The sequence below is a fragment of the Salvia miltiorrhiza genome, chromosome 5 (assembly GCF_028751815.1).
Source record: "Salvia miltiorrhiza cultivar Shanhuang (shh) chromosome 5, IMPLAD_Smil_shh, whole genome shotgun sequence".
NCBI lineage: Eukaryota > Viridiplantae > Streptophyta > Magnoliopsida > Lamiales > Lamiaceae > Salvia > Salvia miltiorrhiza.
The window spans coordinates 42,509,425-42,537,106 of NC_080391.1; the positions used below are offsets into that span (position 1 = coordinate 42,509,425).

At 38.9% G+C, this 27,682-nt stretch overlaps 3 protein-coding genes and 1 non-coding gene across 5 annotated transcripts; 3 read left to right on the top strand and 1 right to left on the bottom strand.

Annotated features, from left to right (window-relative positions):
• Nucleotides 1-2,501: 2,501 nt before the first annotated feature.
• Nucleotides 2,502-5,349, top strand: LOC131024629 (transcription factor bHLH30). 2 transcript variants are annotated; one of them, XM_057954133.1, is made up of 3 exons: nucleotides 2,502-3,139; nucleotides 3,350-3,820; nucleotides 4,503-5,349. In XM_057954133.1, exons 2-3 carry the CDS (start codon nucleotides 3,353-3,355, stop codon nucleotides 4,965-4,967), a joined length of 933 nt encoding a protein of 310 aa, XP_057810116.1. In that variant the 5' UTR covers nucleotides 2,502-3,139; nucleotides 3,350-3,352; the 3' UTR covers nucleotides 4,968-5,349. The 2 variants fall into 2 exon arrangements, with proteins under 2 accessions (XP_057810116.1, XP_057810115.1); XM_057954132.1 differs by having other exon boundaries at nucleotides 3,353-3,820.
• Nucleotides 5,350-10,192: 4,843 nt separating this feature from the next.
• LOC131025954 (uncharacterized) lies at nucleotides 10,193-11,859 on the top strand. The gene is made up of 2 exons (XM_057955733.1): nucleotides 10,193-10,226; nucleotides 10,622-11,859. The coding sequence occupies exons 1-2, from the start codon at nucleotides 10,193-10,195 to the stop codon at nucleotides 11,857-11,859; spliced, it is 1,272 nt and encodes a 423-aa protein (XP_057811716.1).
• A 3,566-nt stretch (nucleotides 11,860-15,425) lies between these two features.
• On the bottom strand, nucleotides 15,426-15,770 carry LOC131025956 (uncharacterized). The gene has a single exon (XM_057955734.1). The coding sequence runs from the start codon at nucleotides 15,768-15,770 to the stop codon at nucleotides 15,426-15,428; it is 345 nt and encodes a 114-aa protein (XP_057811717.1).
• Nucleotides 15,771-22,732: 6,962 nt separating this feature from the next.
• Nucleotides 22,733-22,839, top strand: LOC130987308 (small nucleolar RNA R71). Its single transcript, XR_009089696.1, has one exon. It is a non-coding gene; the product is annotated as a small nucleolar RNA R71 (small nucleolar RNA).
• Nucleotides 22,840-27,682: the final 4,843 nt, after the last annotated feature.

A 27,682-nucleotide genomic window follows, 5' to 3' on the forward strand; every position in this document is an offset into this window, starting at 1 on the left:
TATTGGAGGAGGGAGCAAGTAATTAAATGTCCCACTCTCCTTATTTCTATGATATAGTAGTATGTAATTAAGAAAATCAGATATGTATATATCTTATTTTTTACTAATTCTCGTAAAAAGACAGTATGTAGAGAGAGACATGCAATCGAAAAATAGAATAGTAGTGTGAGACAAACGCAGTGAATTTTCATAATGGTGTTAGAAAAAGGGAATTAGAGTTGAGTAGGGTTAATGATCATAGATATTTAACTTTAATCAGCTGTGTGAAAACAATACTCTGACTCTGACTTTTCTATGAAAATCACCTTTGAGTTTTACTAGCTAGTGCCATCTTTTGCTACTTTTTGTATCTATTTTAATTTACAATAAATCTATGCAGCCACATTGTGGCCACCCACACACTAATATAATAAGAATAATCTTGATTTATTTAATTTATTTTTTTAAATAAAAATAGGATTTAGTTATTTTATTATATTCTCTATATTGTACTTATTTTTTAATTTTTTTTTGCATTTTTTATTTTTTATTTATTTTTTAATAAAAATAAAAAAGTTACCAAAAAATTGTAAAAAAATTACTATAATGTAGAGAATATGATAAAATGACTAAATCTTATTTTTATTTTACAAAATATGTTAAATAAATTAAATTATTTTCTATTTAAGTAAATTGTGGGCAGCCACAATGTGGCTGTTTAGCATTACTCTTTAATTTATCATTTCTTTCCCCCTCACATTTCAAGTTTATTTCGGAACATGCATACGGAGAAGCACTAGTGTTTGATTTGGATAGGTCCTCCAAAGATATTATATTGTTCGTTTTTCCCAATTCATTTTACAATATAGTACACTCTTCGTTCCAATTTTTAGTATCCAATTTAAAGTAGCACGAATTTTACTAAAATGATTGAGTGTATTGTAAGTGGAATAAAAGTCACCAACTTTAATTTACTAAAAATAGAAATTAATACAAAAATATCAGAAATCCAAAATTGAAAATATGGATACTAAAAGTTGAGACAGATGAAGTATACCATTTGACTATTATAAGAATTGTATTTATCGTGAGAATGTATTAAATTATTACATTCACAGTGAAATTTATAGCACTTTTTTCAGGAATCGAACCCAAATACTGCAATTATGTATCAAGATAATGCTCCATCGTAAATCTTATTGATCAAATGGTTGAGAAGGTTATCTGTTTTTTTTTTAAACAAAAATTCTCATTTGAACCTCTTTCTATATGGAGTATATGATGTTGTAATACTCATGTATTTTTATGTTTAATTGTATGCACTCTTATATACTAGGGGAGACTATATAATTTTTTTCGTATATATATATATATAGGGTGCGGTTATAGTGAGAACCATAATTATCGTGAGAACATAAGAATCAATAAAATTACTGCATCTGCTATACAAATTAATGCATCCGCTATTAAATTTAATGCATCCGAAAAAAATAATTTTTTTGCTCCCTTCAGGATTCGAACCCAGCACCTGCATCCATCCACCAAGATGATGCATCCACCGTAGATCTTGATGATCGAATGACTTAAAATGGTTCTCCGTTCTTATTTTATTAGTGGTTCTTATTTGAACCTCTCCATATATATATATATATATATATATATACTTTTCAATATAGTATATTTTGGGGCATCTACAGTCACCAATTGAATTATAATAACACTATAGAAAAGGCATTACAAACTGCATTTGTATTTCCAAATTCCGATTAAAGCATACGGTTACTCAAGTTCCTTAAATTAGAAAATAGAAGAAAGATAAAACCTACATCAACTAATCATATTCTTAAGCTTCTAGTAACTCTTTTTTTGCTGAATGTAGTTTCATTTGTATCAGGAAAAAGTAACAAAATTTATCTCTCTTTCATTGACCAAAGATAAAATGATTATCTGCTTCATATTTCCACGTTAATTACAAAGCACACAAACTTTAAACTAATTAAAATTATAACTACGGTTCAAATTCCAGATTCAATAGTTTTATTTAGAAGAAATTATTCAAATTCAAGTTTGAAGTTGAAAAATTATTCAGATTCAAATTCAGATTTTTCCAGAAATTATTCAGATTCATGTTTTTTATAGATGAGTAAAGTATTGAAATTTAGGGCAATTATTTTGTAACGATTTTGACAAATAACAGTGAAAATAGAGAATCTGATGCGTCTCCAATATAAGCAGCTGAAACCGAGGAGACTAGTGCAATATAGGGACAGAAACTGTATATATATAATGCATAAATAAAGAGATATCCTCTCTCTCTCTCTCTCATGAGTCGTATAGGGGTGGGGTGGGGTGGGGCGAGGGGGAGGAGTGCGTTCCAAGACACAATCATTACATGGGCCTTGAAGAAGCAGAAAGGTTTGGCGTGGAAATAGCTATACAGAAAGGGTATATTATGGATTTATCAAAAAAATTAAATAAAGAGAGGGTGGGTATATTATGGAACAACGTGGGAAAGCTTCACCATTCTCACAAATAACCTTATATATTTCTCCCCTTTTATTTTTTATCATCACACACTAACTACGCTTTTCTTTATTTCTCTATCGACAATCTCTGCGTCACTTTTCTCTTGTGCCTCTCAAACCTCTTTCTCTCTAAAATTGCAGCGACTGTAGTCTATAATCATGCACGTTTGTAGTTTTTTATCCTATCATTAAACACTATGTATTATACATATAGTTGTATGTATGAAAGTAAATTAATATTAATGTAGCTAGGTAGGTGCTGAAAAAAGTTGTGTGGTACAGAAATGGATCGTATATATGCAGTTAGAGAGAGAAAAGAGACTGCCGTAAGAAGAAAGGCAAGAAGACTAACAGTACTGTCACAAACTCTATATATGTGTGGAGGGGCCAGCAGATTAATTTAAAATTAAATAAATTAACAAACTCAAATAAACCAAAAAGATGCAAACAAAGCATGTAGAATTCAAAGGAAAAGCTATCATTTGATACAAGGATAAAAAGGGTTCCCCTCTCTCCACTCTCCTTCACCATTCACCAAAATCTCCACTACTTTAATCTTTCAAAGCCTCTGGAAATTAAAAAAGAAGAAGACGAAGAAGAAGAAGAAGAAGATCCACCTTTACTCATAAACAAAGGTACTAGTACTGCCTTCAATCCCTTTTTTTCTGTTGCATTACATCAAAACTATTTCCCCTTTTTTCACATGATCATCATCAACCAAACCCTAAAATTTCTCTAACAAATAATACGAATTTCGTTTGCATTAACACAAATAAGAGTATGTGTGTGACAAAATATTTTTGAAAAAGCATAGGGTTTCTGAATTGATTGCGAATAAATTGTAGCAGATGCAGCAAGAAAACAGTGGCGATGTATACATGGGCATGGGCGGCGGCGACGGCGGATCAGCTCTAACTTTCCCCGACGTTTCACAAATCCTGCCGTGGGCGCTCCCGCCGGTCCACGCCTTCAACCCGGTCCATTTCTCGACCCGCGACCACGACCCGTTTCTCCTCTCCGCCGCTGCGGCGCAGCCGCCCTACGGCGGCATGTTCAACAGGAGGCCGTCGGCGGGCTACGAGTCGGAACAGCAGCTACGGCTGCTCTCGCAGTCGCTAGGGCAGGTGGTGCACCACCACGGCTCCGGCGCTCCCTTCGGGCTCCACGCGGAGTTGCAGAAGCTCTCCGCCCAAGAAATCATGGACGCCAAGGCGCTGGCCGCGTCCAAGAGCCACAGCGAAGCGGAGAGGCGGCGTAGAGAGAGAATCAACAATCACCTTGCTAAGCTAAGAAGCTTGCTCCCCAACACAACCAAAGTAAGCACACTATTCTTCATTTTCTTTTAAAAAGAGTTTCATCTTGTTATATATATAAGTCTTATTACTAGAAAAGCTCACCATGTTTGTTCTGATTTTGGTTTTCTATCACTTTTTATAAATGGTTGCAAACAAACATGTTCAATAATTTACAACTACGTCATTTCGACTTCAATGTTGAAACTATATGGTTCTATAGGTGATACATGGCGAATACACATCAGATTTTATGATAAAGCGTAAAAAAAATCATGCTACGTCAATTTTTTCAATTGTCAGATAAAAAGTTTTGAGTGTGTCCGATTAAATTACCATAACAATTTCTAAAAAAAATAGTATAAACCAAAATTTGTGAATTTTTTAACAATTAATCCCATATACATATATACGTAGAAGATGTGGGAGTGGCGATTTCGAGGAAGGGAAAAAATGGGGCGAAAAGGGGAAATGGGTAGCGTTAATATCGGCCGAGTGTAAGAAAAAGTGAAACCGTGGAGCTATGAAAAAGCTTCCATGGAAAATTCTTGCCATTCAAGTAGGGATATTGAAAGAGAGAGACAAAGAAGCAATCTTGTCAGGATTGGCCGCCACGCCTACCCAAAAAATTTGATGCTATAAAGATTTCCAGTTCCCAGGAATCAAAACCTAAAAATTGAATATATATATATGTTGATTGTTGCAGACGGACAAAGCTTCGTTGCTAGCCGAGGTAATTCAGCACGTGAAGGAGCTGAAGCGCCAGACTTGTGTGATTGCGGAGACGAATCCGGTTCCCACAGAGATGGACGAACTAACGGTGGATAATGCAAACGATGAAGAGGGGAAATGGGTGATCAAAGCTTCGATTTGCTGCGAGGATCGCCCGGATCTGTTGCCGGAGCTGATCAAGACGCTCAAGGCCTTGAAGCTGAGGACGCTGAGGGCGGAGATCACCACTCTCGGAGGGAGAGTGAGGAATGTGCTCTTCATCACCGGAGACGACGAAGAGGAAGAAGAGGAAGAAGAAGCAGCCAATCACGACTGCATAACATCCATTCACGAAGCGCTTAAAGCTGTGATGGAGAGGACCAACGCCGATGACGCGGCGGGGAGTGTCAAGAGGCAAAGGACCAATCTCAATATTCTTGATCACTACAGGTCGTTTTGAAGAGTTTGATTCGATATTATTAATTACAGCTTGGTGCATGCATGCCTAGCTAGCTAGGTTTTTGTTGGGTTTGTTTTGTGTGGTTTTTTGTTTTAGGTAATAAGTCTAAGTGTACAAAGTGGGGGAAAGAAATCACTACCTATTATAGAAACCTCGGATTTGGGAGAGGTTTCTTGCTTCATTATATATGGTGTGTGATGTTTGAGGCTTCCACCTCTATATTAATATTGTGGTTGTTTATTGTGATGGAGTAGTGTATATATGGTTTGATTATGTGAGGATCACCAAATTAATGTATCAAAAAGTGCAAGATTTTTAGTTGCACTCGATCGTTGTGGAAAAGACCACTAATTTGAATGATACTTTCATCTCAATTATTCAATACTTGTTGTTTTTCTTAATTTAAATATTGGCAGATATATATATTTTTTAAAGGAATCATCTAATTTTATCAGCCTGGAAATTAGCTATACGTTCAAATGTATCTGATATTATGCGGTGAGATAAGATTTTGGTGATGAAAAAGATCAAAGAGGGGACATGATATATATGCATACGGACTATGTATATACTATCCATGTTTTGAAGTAAAAGATATTTCACTAAATGAGGAAAACTAGTGAAAAGTTGTTGTTATGAGCTTATGGTAGTTTTCTAGCTGCAGAAAGAACCCTTAGCTAGGCTACTGCACATATTTGTATGTCTATATCAATATGTGACGAATCTATTTATAATATGAAAACACAGTTTGTGGCAAAATGGTAATTAAATAATCATGTTAAGGGTATTTATAAAATTCAACAAATTCTAATCCCATATATTTTCTCTCTCCTCTCTCCTCTCTCTCATCACACGATTTCTTTCAATTTTCCCATACATACTCTCTCTCTCTCTCTCATATTCTCCTTTTCATATTTTTGTGATTTTTTAAAAAAAATCAAATTTTATTTAAAAAAATATTCATTATATATATCTTAAATTAAAGATAAATGCAAGATCTTTAATTTGGTATAAAAATTATCAAATATGTATTTAAAATTAATAAATTATTATATTTTAAAATTTTAAGATGTTTATTTTTTCTCTCTCCTTATTTTTTAATCAAATTTTCATATTTTTTTGTATTTTCTTATTTATATGGTTGCTTTAAGGTTGTCGTTATTATTAGTAATATGTTTTCTCTCTCCTTCTCTACTACAAAATTTTGTTTCTACTCTCTTCTCTTTTGATAAAAAAATAAATATCATTGAAACATTATATTTATATGTTGAATTATTTTATTAAGCATAACATAAAGATACATTTAATTCTTTTGTGGAAATATCACATCTCCTTAATACTAAACAAACGTTTACTTTTTCTCTTTGGTTTACTATTGTATATAAATTTAGTGGCCTTTGCACATCAATTTTGAAATATATATATTAAAATTATCCAATTATTATATATTTTTTTATTTTGCATACTCGCTTATTTTTTGGTCAAATTTTGTGCTGAAAATATGAAATCCTACGTACCATATTTGTCGATTACTAATACAATGTTAATTTGAGCATATTAAAATAATGTCATTTACGTTTAAAATTAACATCTAACTAAATAAATTAAGAATCGAAGTATTAAATTGAGAGAAAGTGAGATGAATGAAGCTGATGAGAGAAAATGACAAGAAGTAATCAAGAAATCAAAGTAATAGATAGAAACCATTTTTGCTACAAAACATATAATTAGATATAAGGATTAGGAGAAAATGAAAATAGAAATTAAAATAATTTTAGGGTTTTTAATTGTCTAACAGCCTGAAACGACGTTGTTTCCATCCAACTGGCGTTATATCTATTTTACACACAGGCATATTTATGTCAACCTGGGATTATATGAAAAATAGAATTTCAAAAATAATATTGTTTTATGATTGTGAATGAAGGTATTTAATTACTATATAATAATAATGTGTGATGTCAATTGCCATTATAAGTAATTTAAATAGTTTACAAATAATTATAAATATACGTTTATATACCATGTTCAAAATTATAATCAATAAAATTTTATAAACTTTGAAATTATACCTTTTTAGCAAAAAAATGATTTTAGAAATGTATTTAAATAAGTATGTTTGAAGGAGAAAGCTAAAGCAAAATGATATATTTCATTTTTATTGGGATTTGTTTTTGGCATCAAATAATTATTCAATTCTTTTATTACTCCCTCCGTCCACGAAATGAGTACCCATATTTCCTTTTTCGTCCGTCCACGAAATGAGTACCCATTTCCCTTTTTGGCAAGTGTACCCCACACATCTCTTTAATTAATACACTAAAAAAGTGGGACCCTTAAACTATTTACACTACACTCCATACATTTCTTAAAACCCGTGCCGTCCACAAATGGGTACTCATTTCGTGGACGGAGGGAGTATTATTCTAAAAAATTCTAATAATATAATTTATTTTCCTACTGATCAATTGAAGCTTTTCTAATAAGATGACATAGGTAATGAGCTAACTTAGAAAAAATAATTTTATGCATGATTAGCTCATATTTTAAAAATATATATTGTGATGTGAATATTTTTTTTTTCTTCGTTTCTTTTAATTTGAATGATGTGTTTATTCTATAATTTTAGGGAAGAAAACAAAGTTTTCCATCAAATAGGTGAAAATTTTAAAATGATACTTTTAAAAATTATAAAATAAAATTAAGGATCTTTACTGAGTAATTGATGTAGATTATTTTAATTTTATAAGAAAAATAATTTATATTTACTTATATTCTAACTATATTTAATATTTATTTTTTTATTCATTTGATACATCATTTAATTTTTTTTATATAAATTAATATGATTAAATAAAGAAATTTAAAGGTCGCACCACAGGGGGCTCGAACCCAAGACTTTCGATTTTAGACATTAACCCCTAATAACTTAGCCGATACACACACTACATCGTTCAATTTTGATGCAAAGCTACATTCGCCGTGCATTGCACGGGCGAGTGTACTAGTATAATTTATATAACAGTTGGAACGCTCGGAAATATTACAAGTTTATTAATGACATCCTCAATCAAAGGTTTGTCTCTTTGTTTCAAGATGCAACTTACATAAAACACAAAAAGAACAATCACATATACAAATAACATGCATGTCATGATTGATTACTATTTTATTAACAATGAAAACTGCAACTAACACAATGCAATTGTAGTAATAAATAGCAACCGAGTATCGTATCCTCAGGGACCGATAAGCGAAATAACTCTAAGTAGTCCCAATTCAGATTTTCACAATATCCAGGCAACAAAATAAAGATTGATGAATTGAAATTTAAAATAACACAAAACAAATAATAACGAGGATAAATCAAATAATAAACGACTCTGACTCTAGGGATGTACTTTCATTAATCAAACACATGCATTCAATCTATTGATTTAATTACCAATTTAATCCAGCCCTGATGAAGATCACAACACTATTCATAAGCTTCTCTAACGAACACCTATGAACGTAGATTAATAAATCCCTTATCGCATTCAAGACTCATAAGAATAAATTAACTCAAGACAGCACACAAAGAATAGCTTCCTATACCTTCACCTGTCGCATTCAAGACTCAAGGCTAACACTATATCATGCATTCCTAAATCGACTGAACAATGATCACATTCAAGACTCAAACTGAACAGCTAGACATGTAAATTATTGATCAGGTAATTCACAAGAAATCAAGCACCTGGAATAATGAATCACAAGCTGGAGGGCAATCAAATAACACATATTCAATCAACTATGTACAAACCCTAGGTTCAGATAAAAGAACTAGCCAGACAACAGAAAATAAATCAAACGCATAATAAATAAGAAAGCAATAATAAAAACTGATTTATATAAAACCCTGAATGAGTGTTGAATGACAACTTGAATCTTGCAAAAAAATAAATCTAATCTATGAAAGAAATAAAATTCTAAGTATAAAAAAAGAGGAAGAAAAGAGGTGATGAGAGGTAAAAAGAATTGTCTAATAGGTCAGGAAAAAGACCTATATGTATATAGGCACAGGGGATAAATACAGTGTAGAACTCGAAAATAATGATAAAATCTCAAAATCCCGAAAATTTGGAAAATCCCGTCGGGCACTATTCATTGCTGCGTGCGACTTTCTTGTTTCGGCCATATCTTCCTCTTTCGAACTCCGATTTGCGATCCGTTTGCGTCTACGAACTCGTAACGCGATGATCTACAAATTTCATTGGACCAATAGTCCAAATTCGAACTCCATATTTATATAAAATTCACCAAAGTATGAGCAAGTATCATATTTCACAAGAACAATAAAAATCATAGAAAAGTGAGTGTTATCAATGATATTTAATCGTCTTATACTCTCATCCATACCATAAGGTATAAAAATTCTTCGTGGCATGTTGTGTCATCACTATAAAAGTTCACATTCCCTATTATTTTTAGGGTGCGTTTACTTTAATTGTAAAATTTTCATTGGTAAAAAGGATGATGGATAAGAAAAGATGAGATAATATTGTTAGAATAGGCATGCTCTAATTTGTTATATTGTCATTTAGTAGACATGTAACAGCTGACCACTATAAGAATTAAGACCATAGACAACACGAAATAGACAACATACCTCGAAAAATAGTCGTCTATATGTCAATAGACGACAGTTTGTATCTTGTGCGTCGTCTATAACCGAGAAAAAGATGACAGGCGCACTAAAATCATCATCTAATATTGATAAGACGACGGACATCTGAAGCGCGTCGTCTATTATAGGGCGGTCATAAACGACACGCCCGAAAACCATCGTCTATTCCTATATAGACGACTGTTCTACATTCAGTGTTACGTTTACTACATTCGATATGTAATAACTGATATTGCTACATTCGGTGTTACGCTTGTTGATCAGAGAAATACATGACCTACTTGAAGAAGGTGTTCTGGAAGCAACATCTATATAAACTCATGTGTTAGATGATGTAGGGTTCGACTCTTTGAATATTTCAGCCTATATGTGTGCTTCCAGTTTCTTGTGTTTGAGTTATTTACTTTACTCTTCATGTCAATTTGAGTAAAGTAAGTTCAGTTTTCGTGATTGTTTGTTCCTTGTTTCAAACGTTGAGTTGTAAGGGATTAGTTGCGTACGTCGGAGTTCGCATCTAGAAGGTTAGTTCTATCTATCCTTCAATATTTCTCTATTGATGAAGGTTTGGGAAGTTATAGAGGATTATGAAGGTTGATTCCAATTGTTTATCCTACTGTAACTTATCTTCACTTAGTGGAACATTTTCCCTGGGCAAGGCCCCCTAGAAGTAGGTGTTCTATCACCGAACTGGATTATCATTCCTGGTGTTCTTTTACTATTATTTTATTTGTTGCGTTTGGTGTTGCTAAGCAATAGCTTGTGCTAATCGATTATGTGGGAAGAGTTTATGCTTTATTGGTTAGGTAGCACTTTCATTTGGTATTAGAGCAAGGTTTCATATTCTTTAGGTTTTTGTTCCTGGCTTTTGCTACCTGTTGTGGTTCCCTGTTGATTTTCCTTATGGCTACTTATCGGTTTCTAGGCCTCCTCTACTTGATGGAACTAATTATGCGTATTGAAAGATGCGTATGACATCCTTTATCAGATCCTGTGGATGAGAAAGCTTGGACTGCTGTTGAAGTTGGCTGGACTGCTCCTAAAGGGAATGATAACAATGACAAACCAAGGAGCAAGTGGACGAATGGTGATCATAATGCCTCAAATGCAAATCAAAAGGCTCTCAATTCCATACAAACTGCTATTACAATGGAAGTTTTTACTCTTATTTGTGAGACCGCTAAGGAGGCATGGGATGTTCTACAAAATACGTATGAAGGAAATTCAAAAGTTAAGAAACAGCGCCTTGAACAACTTACCACGAGATTTGAGGAATTGAAAATAGAGGATAATGAAACTATTAACATGTTTCTTGCTAAACTTGTAGCATTTTTGAATGAGAGTTTTTCTCTTGGCGAAAGGTTATCTAAAGAAAAACTTGTTCGGAAGGTTATGAGATCGCTGCCTGAACAGTTTGATTATAAGATCACAGCAATTGACGAAGCAAGAGATGTGTCAGACATGAAGCTTGAAGAACTAATGGGATCATTGATAACTTTCGAAATGAATTTTAGAACAGAAAAATCAGACAAAAAGAAAAGCACAGCTTTGGCAGTTGAGTCTAGTAACAAGAACTCTGAGGCAACCACCATGAATCAAGATGAACTAGTTGAATCATTTGCGTTATTCACAAAGAATTTTGGTAAAGCCTTCAACAGATTCAAAAAGAAAGGCGGCAATGCAAAGAATTTCAACAATTCAAAAAACTCTACTGGAAGTTCAAATCAGAATAAGAAAAAATCATCGTCCAGAACGGGAATTCAGTGTCATGAATGCCATGGTTTTGGTCACATTCAATCTGAATGTGTCAATACATTGAAGAAACTTCAAAAGAAAAATAAATCATTTAATGTGTCTCAGAGTGATGAAGAATCCAATGACAGTGGGAGTGATTTTGATGAAGAGTCTATTGCTCTTTGGGCTATATCAGAGGTTCAACATCAAATTGATTACACTGCAAATCCTTTGGCTTTGGAAACAAATTATGATATGGATGTATATGCAGAAGTTGTTACAGTTGCTTTCATTGTCAGAGAAGAAAAAACTCAGAAAAATACATCCGAGAATGTCACTATGGATACTGATACAGACAGTGACTCTGATGAAGCTAATGACGTTTTTCTGGCTAAGAGTTATGAAATAATGCATCAGAAATGTGTGGATGCCATTGAAGTGAATAGGCCTCTATCTGCTAAATTATCTGAAGTTACTGAAGAAAGAGATTGATGAGGACTAGAATACTCATCAGCGCTGTGCTTAGCAATACAAGAGCATCTTACTTGATTACTATTATTGTTATTAATTATAATAGGAACTAATGATAGCAGGGCTAACTAAAATGACTTGCTAACAGATGAATACGAAGAGTCAATCAGCCTTGACCAAAGTGCAGAGGTGCTGCCTTGCTAAAGTACAACACCACCAGCGCAGACCAGAGCAGAGCTGCGCAGCCAGAACAGAGCAGCACAGCAGAGCTGCGCAGCCAGACCAGAGCAGCGCAGACCAGAGCAGCGCGGTAGCGCTGCGCAGCCAGAGCAGCGCCACCAAAGTGCCTTTCCACGCAGTGTATGATGGTTCAACTTGGGGATTAAGATCATTGTACTAAGTTTTGGGCCTAAATCCAATCATTAAAGTTCATGGGCCTAAGGCCTTTAGGGTTCATTCTCACATCTATAAATAGAATATTAGCATTAGCATTAGGAAGATAGTTCACTTGGGAGCAACACACTTGAAAAATGTGTAATTATCTCGAAGTATAGTGAAAACAACGAAGAACTCCCGTGGACGTAGATCATTTATGATCGAACCACATACATCTTGTCTCGTTTATCGCTTTCCAGTTTAGCTGTTGATTTCATACTTCACCAACTGGCGCCGTTTGTGGGAATCGGGGGCTACGTCGTGAGTTCCGACGAGCCTCTAAAATAAAATGGGAGATCGGGGGGGTACTGTTCATCGTCATACACCAATTGCTCAATATCCAGATCTCTTCAAATCGGCGATTGCCGCCATGCCCAGATCGAGAATCCTAAGTCTCTCACAGCAAATCGACGATTACTAGCGTCATTGCCGGAGTTTTGTCGATTTGATTGGCAACAAAAATCCCAAATTAGGGATCGATAAACACCTCTGATTCTGGGATGAATCTCTTGATTTGCTTGGAAGAGGGAAAAATCCCCAATTTTCTTATTCATGCGTATTCTTCAACAATTTCATACAAATCTTGATAAAGCCTGATATCTCTTTGTATTTCTTTGTATTTCAAAGCAGATCTCCGGGTTGTGGATGCTACTCCTGACTCAACCTAGAACACCTCTAGTTTGACTTGCAATAGAACAAGGACATCCTAGTGATGGTAAGTTGACCCAGTGTCATCTCTCAAGGAAAGTCTTTAAGGGCTTCTAATTGTATCGCAGGAAAAACAGTAAAGAAAGCGGTAAAGAGATTGATTATTAAACTAAAACTTGGAATTAAAAACTTAATTAAAAACCGAACTTAAAATTAACTAGGCGAATTGAACTATTAAACCCTAGGCAAGATTTTAAAGAACTTAAATTAAACCTACTTATGAAATTAAATACTTGTAAATTAAAAACCAACTAATCTAGGCGTGAAACTAAAGTGCATAATTTAAATTGCATAATTAAAAAGAAAGCATAAATATGAATGAAAAACGTAAACATGATTAAACAGAAATAAATTGAATTTAAATACGAAATACCGTAAATGTCTTGAACGTGTAATTGTGTCACTCAATCACAATCCGAGAATAAACTAAAAACTGAATTGAAATCTAACTTAAAACAATGTAAACTCGAAACTATGAAAGCACTAAGAAAGCAAGTAAATTCCTAAGCTTCGAATGCCAACAGATCACAAAGATGGCGTCTAAAACTAGGGCAATGGATTGATATTTACAATGAAAAGTATGGCCCTATTTATAGACTTCAAATTCCTATGGATCACCATGGAAGTTGCCATGCAAATTAGAATTCTAAAGGCAATAGAATCGTGCAAGATAAGGCAACTTCCAGTTGTGACGCGCGCTTTGGAAATAATCTCCACTCTGGCGGAATACGCAACTCTCGCCAGATAAACGGCTTCCGCTCTGGCATTTTGATTTCTCTGGTCTGGAGATTGACTTCGCTGCTCTGACTTTTCTCCCCTCTGACTTGTGATTTCGCTGCTCTGGTGAATAACTTCTCTGTCGTGATTTCTCTGCTCTGATATTGATTCCTCTGGCGAGACTTTCATTCCTCTGCGCTGACTATTGATTCCTCTGGCGATTGGATTTCTTTGGCGATTTCGATTCCTCTGGCGTGTATTCTGCTCTGGAGATTTCGATTCCGCTCTGGAGATTTCGGCTCTGGAGACAGAGCTCTGCTAAAAATGCCATTCTTAGCCAAAATTCTCCAAAATTGTATTGTTCCATCTATAAAACCTAAATCTCCTGCAAAGCATAAAACACACCATAAAACGCACCAATTTCCAGAAGATTTAACTTAAAATATGCACATGCAAACCCCTTAAATTAGAACAATTAAGCATAAATCAACCCCCCCACACTTAGCCTTTTGCTTGTCCTCAAGCAAAATCCGTATGAATCTTAGGAAGAAATTGATTTCAACAATGCTAATTTCCAATCCAAACATTCACAAAGTCAATTCAAAATTTTACAATCAACACACATCTCTCGATCATGCAAGTAACTCAAGGTTTAAGAAGCAACAAAAGAGTAATGTAAGCAATTCGATCAGACCCAATTCTCCGCTAGAAGTGAATTCCCTAATGTGATCGCCTTTATAATCAATATCACCATTTTTTTTTCACTTTGTGTGCTTGAGATTTCAACAGTTGAGCCATAATTCGTGAAATAAAAACCATTTGGATGTACTCCAAAGTCTTTTCACGTGGTTTCCCATGCTCATAGTTAGACTAGAGGAGCAGAGACTCAGAGCTATCACATTTCAGAACAGGCCAGATGTTTCAGAGCTGGCAATTTTGAAGTTGGCAATTCGTCCAACATTTTTCACATTTCACAGATAAGATACGATCGTAGGCAATCACAATGACAACACTCCTTTTAGCATCTACCGGACAAATCACGTTTTACTAACTTACAATCATGTTGCAACAAAACTCAAATTCTTGGCATAAACAAGAAACATATATCAAGAGTAAAACAAGAATAACCACCATTCATTCACAAACCCGAAACTCGCATCAAAAACCATCTACTCTTCCACAAATTCATAAAAATTAGCAAGATTCGAGACTAAAAACTAAGCATAGAAAGACTAATCTCGCCCAATTGAAAGCATAAGCACAGTAAAACACCCCCCACACTTAAAGCATGCCATGTCCTCAGGGCAAAAGAAAAGGAGTTAGAAAACATCCCTGATTATCGGCATTGAGAAACTGAAGCATCGTGCGAGGTGATGAAGTGTGGAATTTGCTGTCTGTGGCAGAGTGAAGAGTGGCCACGCTGAATCAGGTCAGCGCTGGCAGAGCAGCGCGGAGAAGTGCAGCGCGGAGAAGTATATCGCTGGCAGAACAGCAGCGGTGGTGGCAGCAGCGCTGGCGGCATATTGAGAATTGCAGCGCTGAAAACAAGACATGCACACCACGCATCATAGTATCCGCAAAGCAACCAAAACTTAGGAAAGACTCAAAACAAACAACGAAAAACAAAGAAAGAACAAGAAAAACAAAAACTAAAAACAAACCAACGGTGGGTTGCCTCCCACCAAACGCTAAAGTTAAAGTCTCCAGCCCGACTTCATATCTGAACTTTAGCTCGGATTGTGCAGAGCTTGAGCCTCCACCTCCATGGACGAGCTCTGGTGCTCGTAATATGGCTTCACTCGGTGACCGTTCACTCTGAAGCTCTCCTTCGTGTTTTCATTGAATAGCTCGACAGCACCATGCTCAAACACCTCCTTAAGTAGAAACGGACCACTCCATCGAGATTTCAGCTTACCCGGGAACAACTTCAATCGAGAATTGAACAAGAGTACCTTCATCCCGGAGCAAAGCTTCTTATGGCAGATACGGCGGTCATGCAGTCGCTTCACTTTGTCCTTGTAGATCCTCGCATTCTCGTACGCCTCGTTGCGTAGCTCATCCAACTCCTCCATTTACAGCGTGCGCTACTTCACGGCAGAGTCCAAGTCATAGCTGGCAGTCTTGATCGCCCAATAAGCTTTGTGCTCAATCTCTACCGGCAGATGGCAGGCCTTGCCATAGACGAGACGGTACGGACTCAACCCAAGCACGCCCTTGAAGGCAGTTCTGTATGCCCAGAGAGCATCATTCAATTTTACGGACCAGTCCTTGCGCGATGGTTGCACCGTCTTTTCCAAAATTCCCTTGATTTGCCGATTGCTCGTCTCGGCTTGTCCAGAGGTCTGTGGGTGGTATGGTGTTGCAATCTTGTGCGTGATCCCATTCTTCTTCATGAGCTTTGCAAACAACTTATTGCAGAAGTGCTTGCCTCCATCGCTAATGACAGCTCTAGGAAATCCGAATCTAGAAAGAATGTTCTCTTGCACAAACTTAAGCACCACATTAGCATCACATGTCCGCGTGGGGATAGCCTCAACCCATTTGGACACATAATCTACAGCAAGTAAAATATATTGAAACCCATGCGAAGTAGGAAATGGCCCCATAAAATCAATGCCCCACACATCGAAAATTTCGACAATTAAAATACTTTGGAGGGGCATCTCATTCCTACGGCCAATATTTCCTACTCTCTGACACCGATCGCATGCAAGAGTGAAGGTGTGTGCATCTTTGAAAATGGAAGGCCAAAACAAACCTGATTGAAGAATTTTATGTGCTGTTTTCTGCCCCCCAAAGTGTCCACCACAATGATCTTCATGGCACATTTTCAATACTTGTTGTTGCTCCTCTGCCGGCACACACCGTCGAATGACATCATCCTTTCCAAGCTTGAAGAGGTGAGGAATCTCCCAATAGTAGTGCCTGCACTGAGCTAAAAATCTCTTTCTCTCCTGTGAGGTTAGCTCCGGTCGTAGAATACCACAAACTAAGTAATTGACAATATCTGCATACCAGGGCTCGGCGCTCGCAGGGCTGCACTGAGCAGCGCTGAGTTCGGCAAGGCTGGCAGAGGTGATCTCGGCAAAGCTGGTCAGAGGGGAGCTGGCTGCGGCTGAGCAGAGCTCGGCAGCTCTGCACTTGTCAAGGGTGAATGCATATGCATGCTCAAAAGGAAAAGATTCAGGGATGCAATTACGACTCGACTCTATCAGGTTATTATCCAAGCGGGAAAGGTGGTCAGCTACATGATTCTCACTCCCCTTCCTATCCCTGATCTCTACATCAAACTCTTGCAATAGTAGGACCCAACGGATTAGACGAGGTTTACCTTGAGGTTTAGTCATCAAATATCGAAGCGCAGCATGGTCACTATGGACAATGACCTTAGACCCAATGATGTATGCTCGAAATTTATCTAAGGCAAAGACCACAGCAAGCATCTCTTTTTCAGTAGTGGTGTAATTTACTTGTGCACTATTCAAAGTTAAACTAGCATAGTAAATCACACGTAACATCTTATCCACACGCTGACCTAGCACCGCTCCTACAGCAGAGTTAGACGCATCACACATGATCTCAAAGGGCAATGACCAATCAGGCGCAATCACAACCGGGGCAGAGCTCAACTTAAGTTTTAATGTTTCAAAGGCATGCATGCAAGAGTCATCAAAATTAAAAGGAACGTCCTAAGCTAGCAGTTTGCAAAGAGGTTGGCTAATTTTAGAGAAATCTTTAATGAAATGCCGATAAAAACCGGCGTGACCTAAGAAACTCCTAATCCCTTTGACATCAATAGGGGGCGGCAACTTTTGGATTACCTCCACCTTAGCTCTATCGACCTCTAGTCCATGCTTAGACACCACATGACCCAAGACAATACCACGTGTAACCATGAAATGACTCTTTTTCCAACTCAAGGTTAGGCCACTTTCAATACATCTTTGCAACACTACATCAATCTTAGTCAAACAATCATGAAAGGACTGCCCAAAAACCGAAAAATCGTCCATAAAAACCTCCACGAATTTACCAATCATGTCAGAAAATATGGACATCATGCATCGTTGAAACGTCCCGGGTGCATTGCACAACCCGAACGGCATTCTCTTCCATGCAAACGTCCCAAAAGGTGTGGTGAAGGCAGTCTTGACTTGATCTTCCGGTGTGATTGCGATTTGGTAGTACCCTGACAAACCATCTAGAAAACAATAAAAATCATGCCCTGCTAACCGATCTAACATTTGATCAACAAAAGGGAGGGGAAAATGATCCTTTTTGGTGACGGCATTGAGTTTCCTGTAGTCGACGCACATCCGCCATCCCGTGGTAGGACGTGTCGGCACCAACTCCATCTTGTCATTGCGCATAACTGTCATTCCTCCTTTCTTTGGCACGACATGCACCGGGCTCACCCACTCACTATCGGCGACAGAGTAGATAATCCCTTCGGCAAGAAGCTTAAGAATCTCCTTGCGCACAACCTCCATCAGCATAGGGTTCAAACGTCGCTGGGCATCTCGCTTGGGTGCAGCTCCTTCCTCTAGGTTGATCCTGTGCATGCATGTGGCTAGACTAATGCCACGTATGTCACCTAGGCTCCATCCCAGCGCTGATTTGTTTCTCTTCAATACCTCGAGCAGCGCCGCTTCTTGCTCTAGAGTCAGAGTAGACGAGATGATGACTGGCTTCTCATCTCCGGCTTCTAGAAAGGCGTACTTGAGATTGGTTGGGAGTTCCTTCAATTCGAGTGCTGGTTTCTTTGCCTCCATCTGTTCATCCATCGGCCGCTCTGAACAACACTCCTCCTCTAAGCTGGGCGGTGCAGGTTTGGGCAATGCAGGGTTACTGGGCAGAACAGCGCTGAACTCTTCAGCTTCCCGAGCTAGTTCTTCCATGTCTGCTGATCCAGCGCAAACTTCCACGCATTCCTGCTCCTGTAAAAATACCTTCTCAACCAAGCCATTAATAGCATCTATATATGAGCATTCATTCATAAGGTCAGCCGAAGGCATAGCCCGATTTTCATGCACTGAGAAAGACACCGACTCCCCCAACACTGTTGTGACACCCAAATCCAATTTAATTTTAAATGAAAACGCACGCGGAAAAACTATGAATATAAATAAATATTTAACAAGAAAATAGTGAAATAAATATTTATTTAAACATACTTTACTCAAAATAACATTTTTAAGAAAAACTGAATTCAAAATATTTGATTCGCCATTCGACCTTCCACGTGCCTCCGGCCTTTAAAACCTGAAAATGTTAAGTATGGGATGAGCATACAGGGTACACTCAGTGTGGGAACATGCAATCATTGTCCACGTTAATAAAATGAGAATCACATATGATCAATACATTCGTAACTGAAAGTCGCACGGTGGCATACCAAGGACCTTTCCGTCCTGGGCCGATTTAGCCGGCCCCTGGCGACTGGTTGCAACCATAACTTTAACATGAAATTGCATTGTGGTATACCAAGGATCTTTCCATCCTGGACCCATTCAACGGGCCCCTAGCGATATAATTTAATGCAACTCACATATGGTAAACACATAATATTAAAATGGACAAAGATTAACCACATCATGTACTGAAAATAAATCCCACACCTGAAGTTTGAGCTTTGAAATCATTTTAGTAATCAAAAGCAACATTGTAATCGCACCACATCTTTCTATTTTGAAATTCATGACTTTTGTTTAGGATGATCGAAAATATCATATATCTCACCACTATAACTTATGAAATTTTAAATTAGAGATATTTAAAAAATATATAAATATTATTTTATAAGATTCAATTCTTATTTTAAAGTTATTCTTTTAATTAGGGGCACGATTAGACTCACATAAATTGAATAAATAAAATATTTTTTTTTTCAAACATCTTATAAATTAAAAGTTCAATAATTTTCAAATAAAATTTGTAAATAAAATAAATGGTTTTGGGCTGTGACAAACCTACCCACTTAAAAAAAAAAATTCGTCCTCGAAATTTAACAATTCATAGCTGCAATAATCTTCAACATAATAACATGAATACTGAACTTGAATTTGAATTTTCTGATAATACTTCAATCATTGCAGCAAAACTCAACATACTTTCAACGTAAATAATTTATACTCATCCCCTTGAAAACTTTTCAAATACTTTTACCTTGGAGTCGGAGCGCGCAGTGGTCGAATGACTTTCTCACACACGACTTTTTAAAAATTTTATGTAAAATATTTTGCAGAGTCTACAGAAAAGTAGACCTACTCTGATACCACCTTGTGACACCCAAATCCATTTTAATTTTAAATGAAAACGCACGCGGAAAAACTATGAATATAAATAAATATTTAACAAGAAAATAGTGAAATAAATATTTATTTAAACATACTTTACTCAAAATAACATTTTTAAGAAAAACTGAATTCAAAATATTTGATTCGCCATTCGACCTTCCAAGTGCCTCCGGCCTTTAAAACCTGAAAATGTTAAGTATGGGATGAGCATACAGGGTACACTCAGTGTGGGAACATGCAATCATTGTCCACGTTAATAAAATGAGAATCACATATGATCAATACATTCGTAACTGAAAGTCGCACGGTGGCATACCAAGGACCTTTCCGTCCTAGACCGATTTAGCCGGCCCCTGGCGACTGGTTGCAACCATAACTTTAACATGAAATCGCATTGTGGCATACCAAGGATCTTTCCATCCTGGACCCATTCAACGGGCCCCTAGCGATATAATTTAATGCAACTCACATATGGTAAACACATAATATTAAAATGGACAAAGATTAACCACAACATGTACTGAAAATAAATCCCACACCTGAAGTTTGAGCTTTGAAATCATTTTAGTAATCAAAAGCAACATTGTAATCGCACCACATCTTTCTATTTTGAAATTCATGACTTTTGTTTAGGATGATCGAAAATATCATATATCTCACCACTATAACTTATGAAATTTTAAATTAGAGATATTTAAAAAATATATAAATATTATTTTATAAGATTCAATTCTTATTTTAAAGTTATTCTTTTAATTAGGGGCACGATTAGACTCACATAAATTGAATAAATAAAATATTTTTTTGTTCAAACATCTTATAAATTAAAAGTTCAATAATTTTCAAATAAAATTTGTAAAGAAAATAAATGGTTTTGGGCTGTGACAACTGTCATTTTAATAGTTCCATGTTTGACATCAATCAACGTGTTAGTGGTCGCCATAAATGGTCTTCCTAATAGTAGAGTGTGATCCTTACCGTTCTCATGCACATCTCCAATCTCAAGCACGACAAAATCAACGGGTACAATCAAACCCCTGACTCTAACTAAAATGTCCTCTACTATACCACGGGGGTACCTAACGGACCTATCAGCAAGTTGGAGGCACATGCGAGAAGATTTTAAATTACCTAACTCTAATTGTTGAAAAATAGAGTAAGGCATCAAATTAATCCCCGCCCCCAGATCTAACATACTTGTGGCTTCCTTACCATCTCCCAAAGCAATATTAATCACAAAGCTACCTGGATCTCGCTGCTTTGGTGGTAAGGATTGCTGCATGATTGAGGTCGCGACTTCCGAGACTAGAATCTTCTCATTGTCTCCGAATTTCCGCTTGTTGGAGACCAATTCCTTGAAAAACTTCACATACGCCGGAACTTTTCTGATCATATCAAGGAGAGGAAGATTCACGTTCACCTTGGCGAGCATGTTGTAGAAGTCGGCGAACTGTTTATCAAGCTTTTCATTCTTCAATCTGTTCGGAAAAGGGATCGGAGGTCGATAGGGTGAAGTAGCTTTGTGGAGCTTGACCTCCTTTTTCTTCTCTCCTTCCTTTTGCTGGTCTGCCTTCTCTCCATCAGTCGGGCCGGTCAGAGCTGAGCTTAGCAGAGCTGGTTTGGACTGGGCAGAACTCGGCAGCTCTGGTCTGGTGAAGGCAGAGCTCGGCTGCTCTTCTCTGGTAAAGGCAGAGCTCGGTTGCTCTTCTTTGGTCTGGTCAGGAACATCCACTTTGTTATCCACCATCTTACCACTGCGGAGAACAGTTACAGCTAGAGCTTGGTGCAGCTGAGCAGGTTGGCCATGAAACTTCCCGGGCTGCTGTTGTTGTTGGATTTGATTCAAGGCACCGGAAAGTTGTCCAACCGTTGTTTCAAGCCTTTTGATTGTAGATGCTTGGGACTCCATACTTTGTTTTCTGACCTCCATAAAGGCTTGCAGCGTTTCTTCGAGCGTGGATTTTTGTGGTGGAATCGGCTGCGCACTCTGTTGCGGAATGGATTGCTGCTGTTGGTATTGTGGTCTGTATGGTTGAGAAGTCCCCTGCGGTGGTGGGAAATACTGTTGTTGTTGTTGATAGCCCATTTGGGGTGGTCGACGGAATTGATTCCCCCCAAAATTTTGATTTCCCCATCCAACATTCGGCTGACCTCGCCATCCTCCAACTATATTCTGTGGACCTTGATTCATATTCTGGCCATATGGTCTGTTCTGCACTTGATTGTAGGTTTGGAAACCTTGTGCCGCATAGACTTCAGCTTGTCCTTCCGGAGTAAATTCTCCCATTCGATGACAATCATTGGCTCCATGGCTGAAATCTCCACAAATACCACAAGGCTCAACGTACTGCAGGGCTGGATTTGGCGTGGCTGACATCGGCAGCGCTGCCATCGGTAGAACTGGATTTGGCTGAGCTGGCATCGGCGGCGTTGTTATCGGCAGAGCTGACTTCTGCACCGGAGCTGAATTTTCCATCTTGTCCATCTTTAACTGTTGTACTTCTCGCATGATCGAGGCCAACTGCTGCTGCATCTCGAATTGATTTGTCACCGCGCTGGCGTCAACTCTTCTTCCACGGACGAACTTCTGTTGGGAGCTTTCGGCTAAGGTCTTGAAAATCTCTTTCAGGTCAGCAGCTGTCTTCCGAGCTATGTTACCTCCTGCCGTGCTATCCACCATAAATTGGGCAGTTTGCACTAACCCATCGTAGAAGAACTGCATCAACATAACATTAGTGAATTGATGTTGAGGGCATTGACGGATGAGTTCTTCATATCTCTCCCAAGCTTCATGCAAGGGCTCATCCACTCCTTGGGTGAACTCCATTATTTTCGTTCTCAGCTCCTGTATCTTGTGAGTTGGGTAGTATTTCAGCATGAATTTTTCACAAGCATCTCCCCACGTAGTGATAGAGTTAGGCGGCAGAGAAAGCATCCATGTCCTTGCCCGATCTTTAAGTGCATAAGGGAAGCACTTGAGCTTGAGTTGGTCCTCCGTGAGGCTAAGCAGAGGAATCGTTTGCACTTGTGTGCAAAAATCCCGGATGAATTGTAGGGCATCCTCACTCGGCATCCCGTGAAACACCGGCAGCAAACTTGAGTCATTTGGTTTGAGATTGTAGTTTCTCACGGCGCCAGGGAGCACGATTGCCGACGTGTTAGTATCTCCGATCACCGGCCTGGTGAAATCTCCCATGTACTCCATGTTTTGAGCCATGACTTCTTTCTCCTCGTATGTATTCTGCTCTGAAGACTCAGAGTCAGAGCAGGCTTCAGAGTGCGCCTCAGAATCAGAGTCAGAGTATAACACGTCTGCTCTGGTATGTGTGCGAGTGTTATCCAGCGGGGAAGTTAATTTTCTTTTCAGACTACGGCGTTCCTGCATACACAACACTTAACACACGGATAAAACGCACCGAGTGGAAAGAAAAGAAAAGTAAAAACAAAAACGTAAAAACTGGAAATTAAATAAAGCAAGTAAAAACGACACAACTAAACGCCTAAAACTTTCCCCGGCAACGGCGCCCAAATTTGTATCAACCTAGAACACCTCTAGTTTGACTTGCAATAAAACAAGGACATCCTAGTGATGGTAAGTTGACCCAGTGTCATCTCTCAAGGAAAGTCTTTAAGGGCTTCTAATTGTATCGCAGGAAAAACAGTAAAGAAAGCAGTAAAGAGATTGATTATTAAACTAAAACTTGGAATTAAAAACTTAATTAAAAACCGAACTTAAAATTAACTAGGCGAATTGAACTATTAAACCCTCGGCAAGATTTTAAAGAACTTAAATTAAACCTACTTATGAAATTAAATACAAGTAAATTAAAAACCAACTAATCTAGGCGTGAAACTAAAGTGCATAATTTAAATTGCATAATTAAAAAGAAAGCATAAACATGAATGAAAAACATAAACATGATTAAACAGAAATAAATTGAATTTAAATACGAAATACCGTAAATGTCTTGAACGTGTAATTGTGTCACTCAATCACAATCCGAGAATAAACTAAAAACTGAATTGAAATCTAACTTAAAACAATGTAAACTCGAAACTATGAAAGCACTAAGAAAGCAAGTAAATTCCTAAGCTTCGGATGCCAACAGATCACAAAGATGGCGTCTAAAACTAGGGCAAGGGATTGATATTTACAATGAAAAGTATGACCCTATTTATAGACTTCAAATTCCTATGGATCACCATGGAAGTTGCCATGCAAAGTAGAATTCTAAAGGCAATAGAATCGTGCAAGATAAGGCAACTTCCAGCTGTGACGCGTGCTCTGGAAATAATCTCCACTCTGGCGGAATATGCAACTCTCGCCAGATAAACGGCTTCCGCTCTGGCATTTTGATTTCTCTGGTCTGGAGATTGACTTCGCTGCTTTCTCCCCTCTGACTTGTGATTTCGCTGCTCTGGTGAATGACTTCTCTGTCGTGATTTCTCTGCTCTGATATTGATTCCTCTGGCGAGACTTTCATTCCTCTGCGCTGACTATTGATTCCTCTGGCGATTGGATTTCTCTGGCGATTTCGATTCCTCTGGCATGTATTCTGCTCTGGAGATTTCGGCTCTAGAGACAGAGCTATGCTAAAAATGCCATTCTTAGCCAAAATTCTCCAAAATTGTATTCTTCCATCTATAAAACCTAAATCTCCTGCAAAGCATAAAACACACCATAAAACGCACCAATTTCCAGAAGATTTAACTTAAAATATGCACATGCAAACCCCTAAAATTAGAACAATTAAGCATAAATCAACTCCCATGGTGCTGATCTGAGATTCGAGCAACTCTTTCGTCTCATAGACTGCATTTAGCTCATTTTGTAGCTCGTCCAACCTGATCTGCTGAAGCTCAGATTCCTCGATTGTTCTGGAGTTGACACTTGAGGACTAGGTTCTCGATTCTTCTTCCATGGCGCTGAGCTGAAATTCAAGTGACTCATTGGTCTCATACACTGCAGTCAGCTACTCTCCGGGTCATGGAATCGAGCTCTGCTATTAATGTCTTATCCGAAGAAGCTTCCCCAGAAACCGATTCTAGTGCTGCTGCAGATGGAGCATTACTCTTCGTCTCAGACATTGCTGCAAGGCGTTCCATCTCCAGAAAATCATCCATCATATCAATTTCAAGGCTCTTAGTTGATGGCTTCTCATTCTTGAATTGATCGAGCTCTGAGGTCAACGTCGAGGCCCATGAATCCAAGCAGTCCGGTTCGGATCCATTCACTTCCATCCCCTCCCCAAAGTCCGAACGGCTCTCTGTGAAGGACACCGCGTGAAAAGAAGATGCAGGAACAGACTTCTGACCGTTGAGAGGAGATGATTTTCGTGCTACAGATTGGAACCTTCGACACTCTGCCTCAAGCCTAGCAACCTTCTTGATGCTCTCCAGATGCAACTTGCTAGCAGTCTCCGTAGCTCGGGTGCTCAAACAACCCTTATTCTTCTTATCAACTACTTATCAACAACCAATGCATCTTTTATTTCTTCTTTGTATGCAACTCAGCCAAACTCCCAAATTTCTTCCCACTTTGCAAAATTAGTTGGCCTTGATTCTTAAATTTGCCTTGGTAGAGCTGTTGCAACATAGATAGACTTGGAACAAAGGCAGCTTTAGATTGAGACACTTGTGTAGAAATTTTAATGTGCTCCAGTTGATCATCTTGGCATCAGTATGACTGGTTTGGGGTGGACGCATTAAGCACTACACACTTGAGTTAGTATGCTCCCACTTGATTCACCAGTTGCTCTTTCACTGCCACTTGGGAGATTATTCATCACGTAGAAGTATAATTAAAACAAAATTAGAATGTTATACAAACTGACTTTGAAAAACAAAAATGTTATACAAACTTGAAATTAAGAAAAGTTAAATGAAGAATACTACCTTGTCCCCACCACATGTCATAGAATTGTGACCTTCAACTCCACATTTACTGCATTGGTTCAGCAGCGCAGCTGCCCTCTCCCTCGCCGTGGTTCAGCAGCAGTCAGCGCTGCCCTCTCCCTCGCTGTGGTTCAGCAGCGTAGCTGCCCTCTCCCTCGCCGTGGTTCAGCAGCGCAGCTGCCCTCTCCCTCGCTGTGGTTCAGCAGCAGTCAGCGCAGCCCTCTCCCTCGCTGTGGTTCAGCAGCGCAGCTGCCCTCTCCCTCGCCGTGGTTCAGCAGCAGTCAGCGCTGCCCTCTCCCTCGCTGTGGTTCAGCAGCGCAGCTGCCCTCTCGCCCTCGCCGTGGTTCAGCAGCAGTCAGCGCTGCCCTCTCCCTCGTTGTGGTACAGTAGCAGTCAGCGCTGCCCTCTCCCTCGCTGTGGTTCAGTAGCGCAGCTGCCCTCTCCCTCGCCGTGGTTCAGCAGCAGTCAGCGCTGCCCTCTCCCTCGATGTGGTTCAGCAGCGCAGCTGCCCTCTCCCTCGCCGCGGTTTAGCAGCACATCAGCGCTGCCTCTCTCCCTCGCCGCGGTTCAGCAGCGCAGCTGCCCTCTCCCTCGCCGCGGTTCAGCAGCACGTCAGCGCGCCTCTCTCCCTCGCCGCGGTTCAGTAGCATGTCAGCGTTGCCTCTCTCTCACCCGCGGTTCAGCAGCACGTCAGCGCGCCTCTCTCCCTCGCCGTGGTTCAGCAGCACGTCAGCGTTGCCTCTCTCTCACACCACGGTTCAGCAGCACGTCAGCGCTGCCTCTCTCCCTCGCCGCGGTTCAGCAGCGTAGCCAGCGCTGCCTTTCTCCCTCGTATTTGGGAGTTCTATCTAGTTGTTGCTCTTTTGCTTTTATGCTCTCATTGTAGAGACTCGATATCTATGTTTGTATGCTGTTCTTGAGGATAATTTCTACGTTTCCATATTGATCGAGCAGCTAAAGATTCAGATTGAGACGGTAGCTGAATCCGAGACTACTCAATCGAAGAACTTGGAATCTGAGCAAAAGCGATCTTCTTAAATTGAAAGAGAACTTGTCCAAAACACTCTTGATTGTGGAAGAAATGAAATACATAGCAAAGAATCCGAAGCTGAGGCACAGGCGCTCGTTGGAGAAACTCTGTTGCAGCTGGAAACGGCGAAGAAGATGGTGGAGACGCTTAGGTCAGAGGGACTGAGAGCCACGGAAATGTATAACGCCAGTGTTGCCTCTCTCCCTCGTCGTGGTTCAGCAGCGCAGCCAGCGCTGCCTTTCTCTCTCGTCACGGTTCAGCAGCGCAGCGCTTCAGCTGCGCAGCCGACTCTGGCTCATCCTTATCTTCGTCTACTTGCTTTGGTTATAATCTTTGGGTTCGAATCTGTCTTTGAACTAATTTTGCTCTATTTTTACTTTATTCTTTACAAGGGCCATCAAAACGGGTATTTCCACACTTATATTTATTCACGAGAACTGTCGAATTAGTGGGCAGTACGCGACAGCGCTGACCGGAATTTCTGGGGACTGCCAGCTCTGCATTCATCTCAGCGCAGCCAGTGTGGCTATCTTAGCTCAGCCAGTGCGATCATCTCAGCGCAGCCAGTGTGGCTATCTTAGCTCAGCCACTGCGATCATCTCAGCGCAGCCAGTGTGGCTATCTCAGCTCAGCTCAGCCAGTGCGATCATCTCAGCGCAGCCAGTGTGGCTATCTTAGCTCAGCCAGTGCGATCATCTCAGCGCAGCCAGTGTGGCTATCTTAGCTCAGCCAGTACGATCATCTCAGCGCAGCCAGTGTGGCT

Coding starts and splice junctions, on each gene's coding strand:
- LOC131024629 (XM_057954133.1), top strand. CDS start 3,353: ATGCAGCAAGAAAACAGTGGCGATGTATACATGGGCATGGGCGGCGGC. Junction 3,821..4,502: donor TGCTCCCCAACACAACCAAA/GTAAGCACACTA, acceptor TGATTGTTGCAG/ACGGACAAAGCTTCGTTGCT.
- LOC131025956 (XM_057955734.1), bottom strand. CDS start 15,770: ATGGAGGAGTTGGATGAGCTACGCAACGAGGCGTACGAGAATGCGAGG.
- LOC131025954 (XM_057955733.1), top strand. CDS start 10,193: ATGAAGGTTTGGGAAGTTATAGAGGATTATGAAG. Junction 10,227..10,621: donor AGTTATAGAGGATTATGAAG/GTTGATTCCAAT, acceptor ATCCTTTATCAG/ATCCTGTGGATGAGAAAGCT.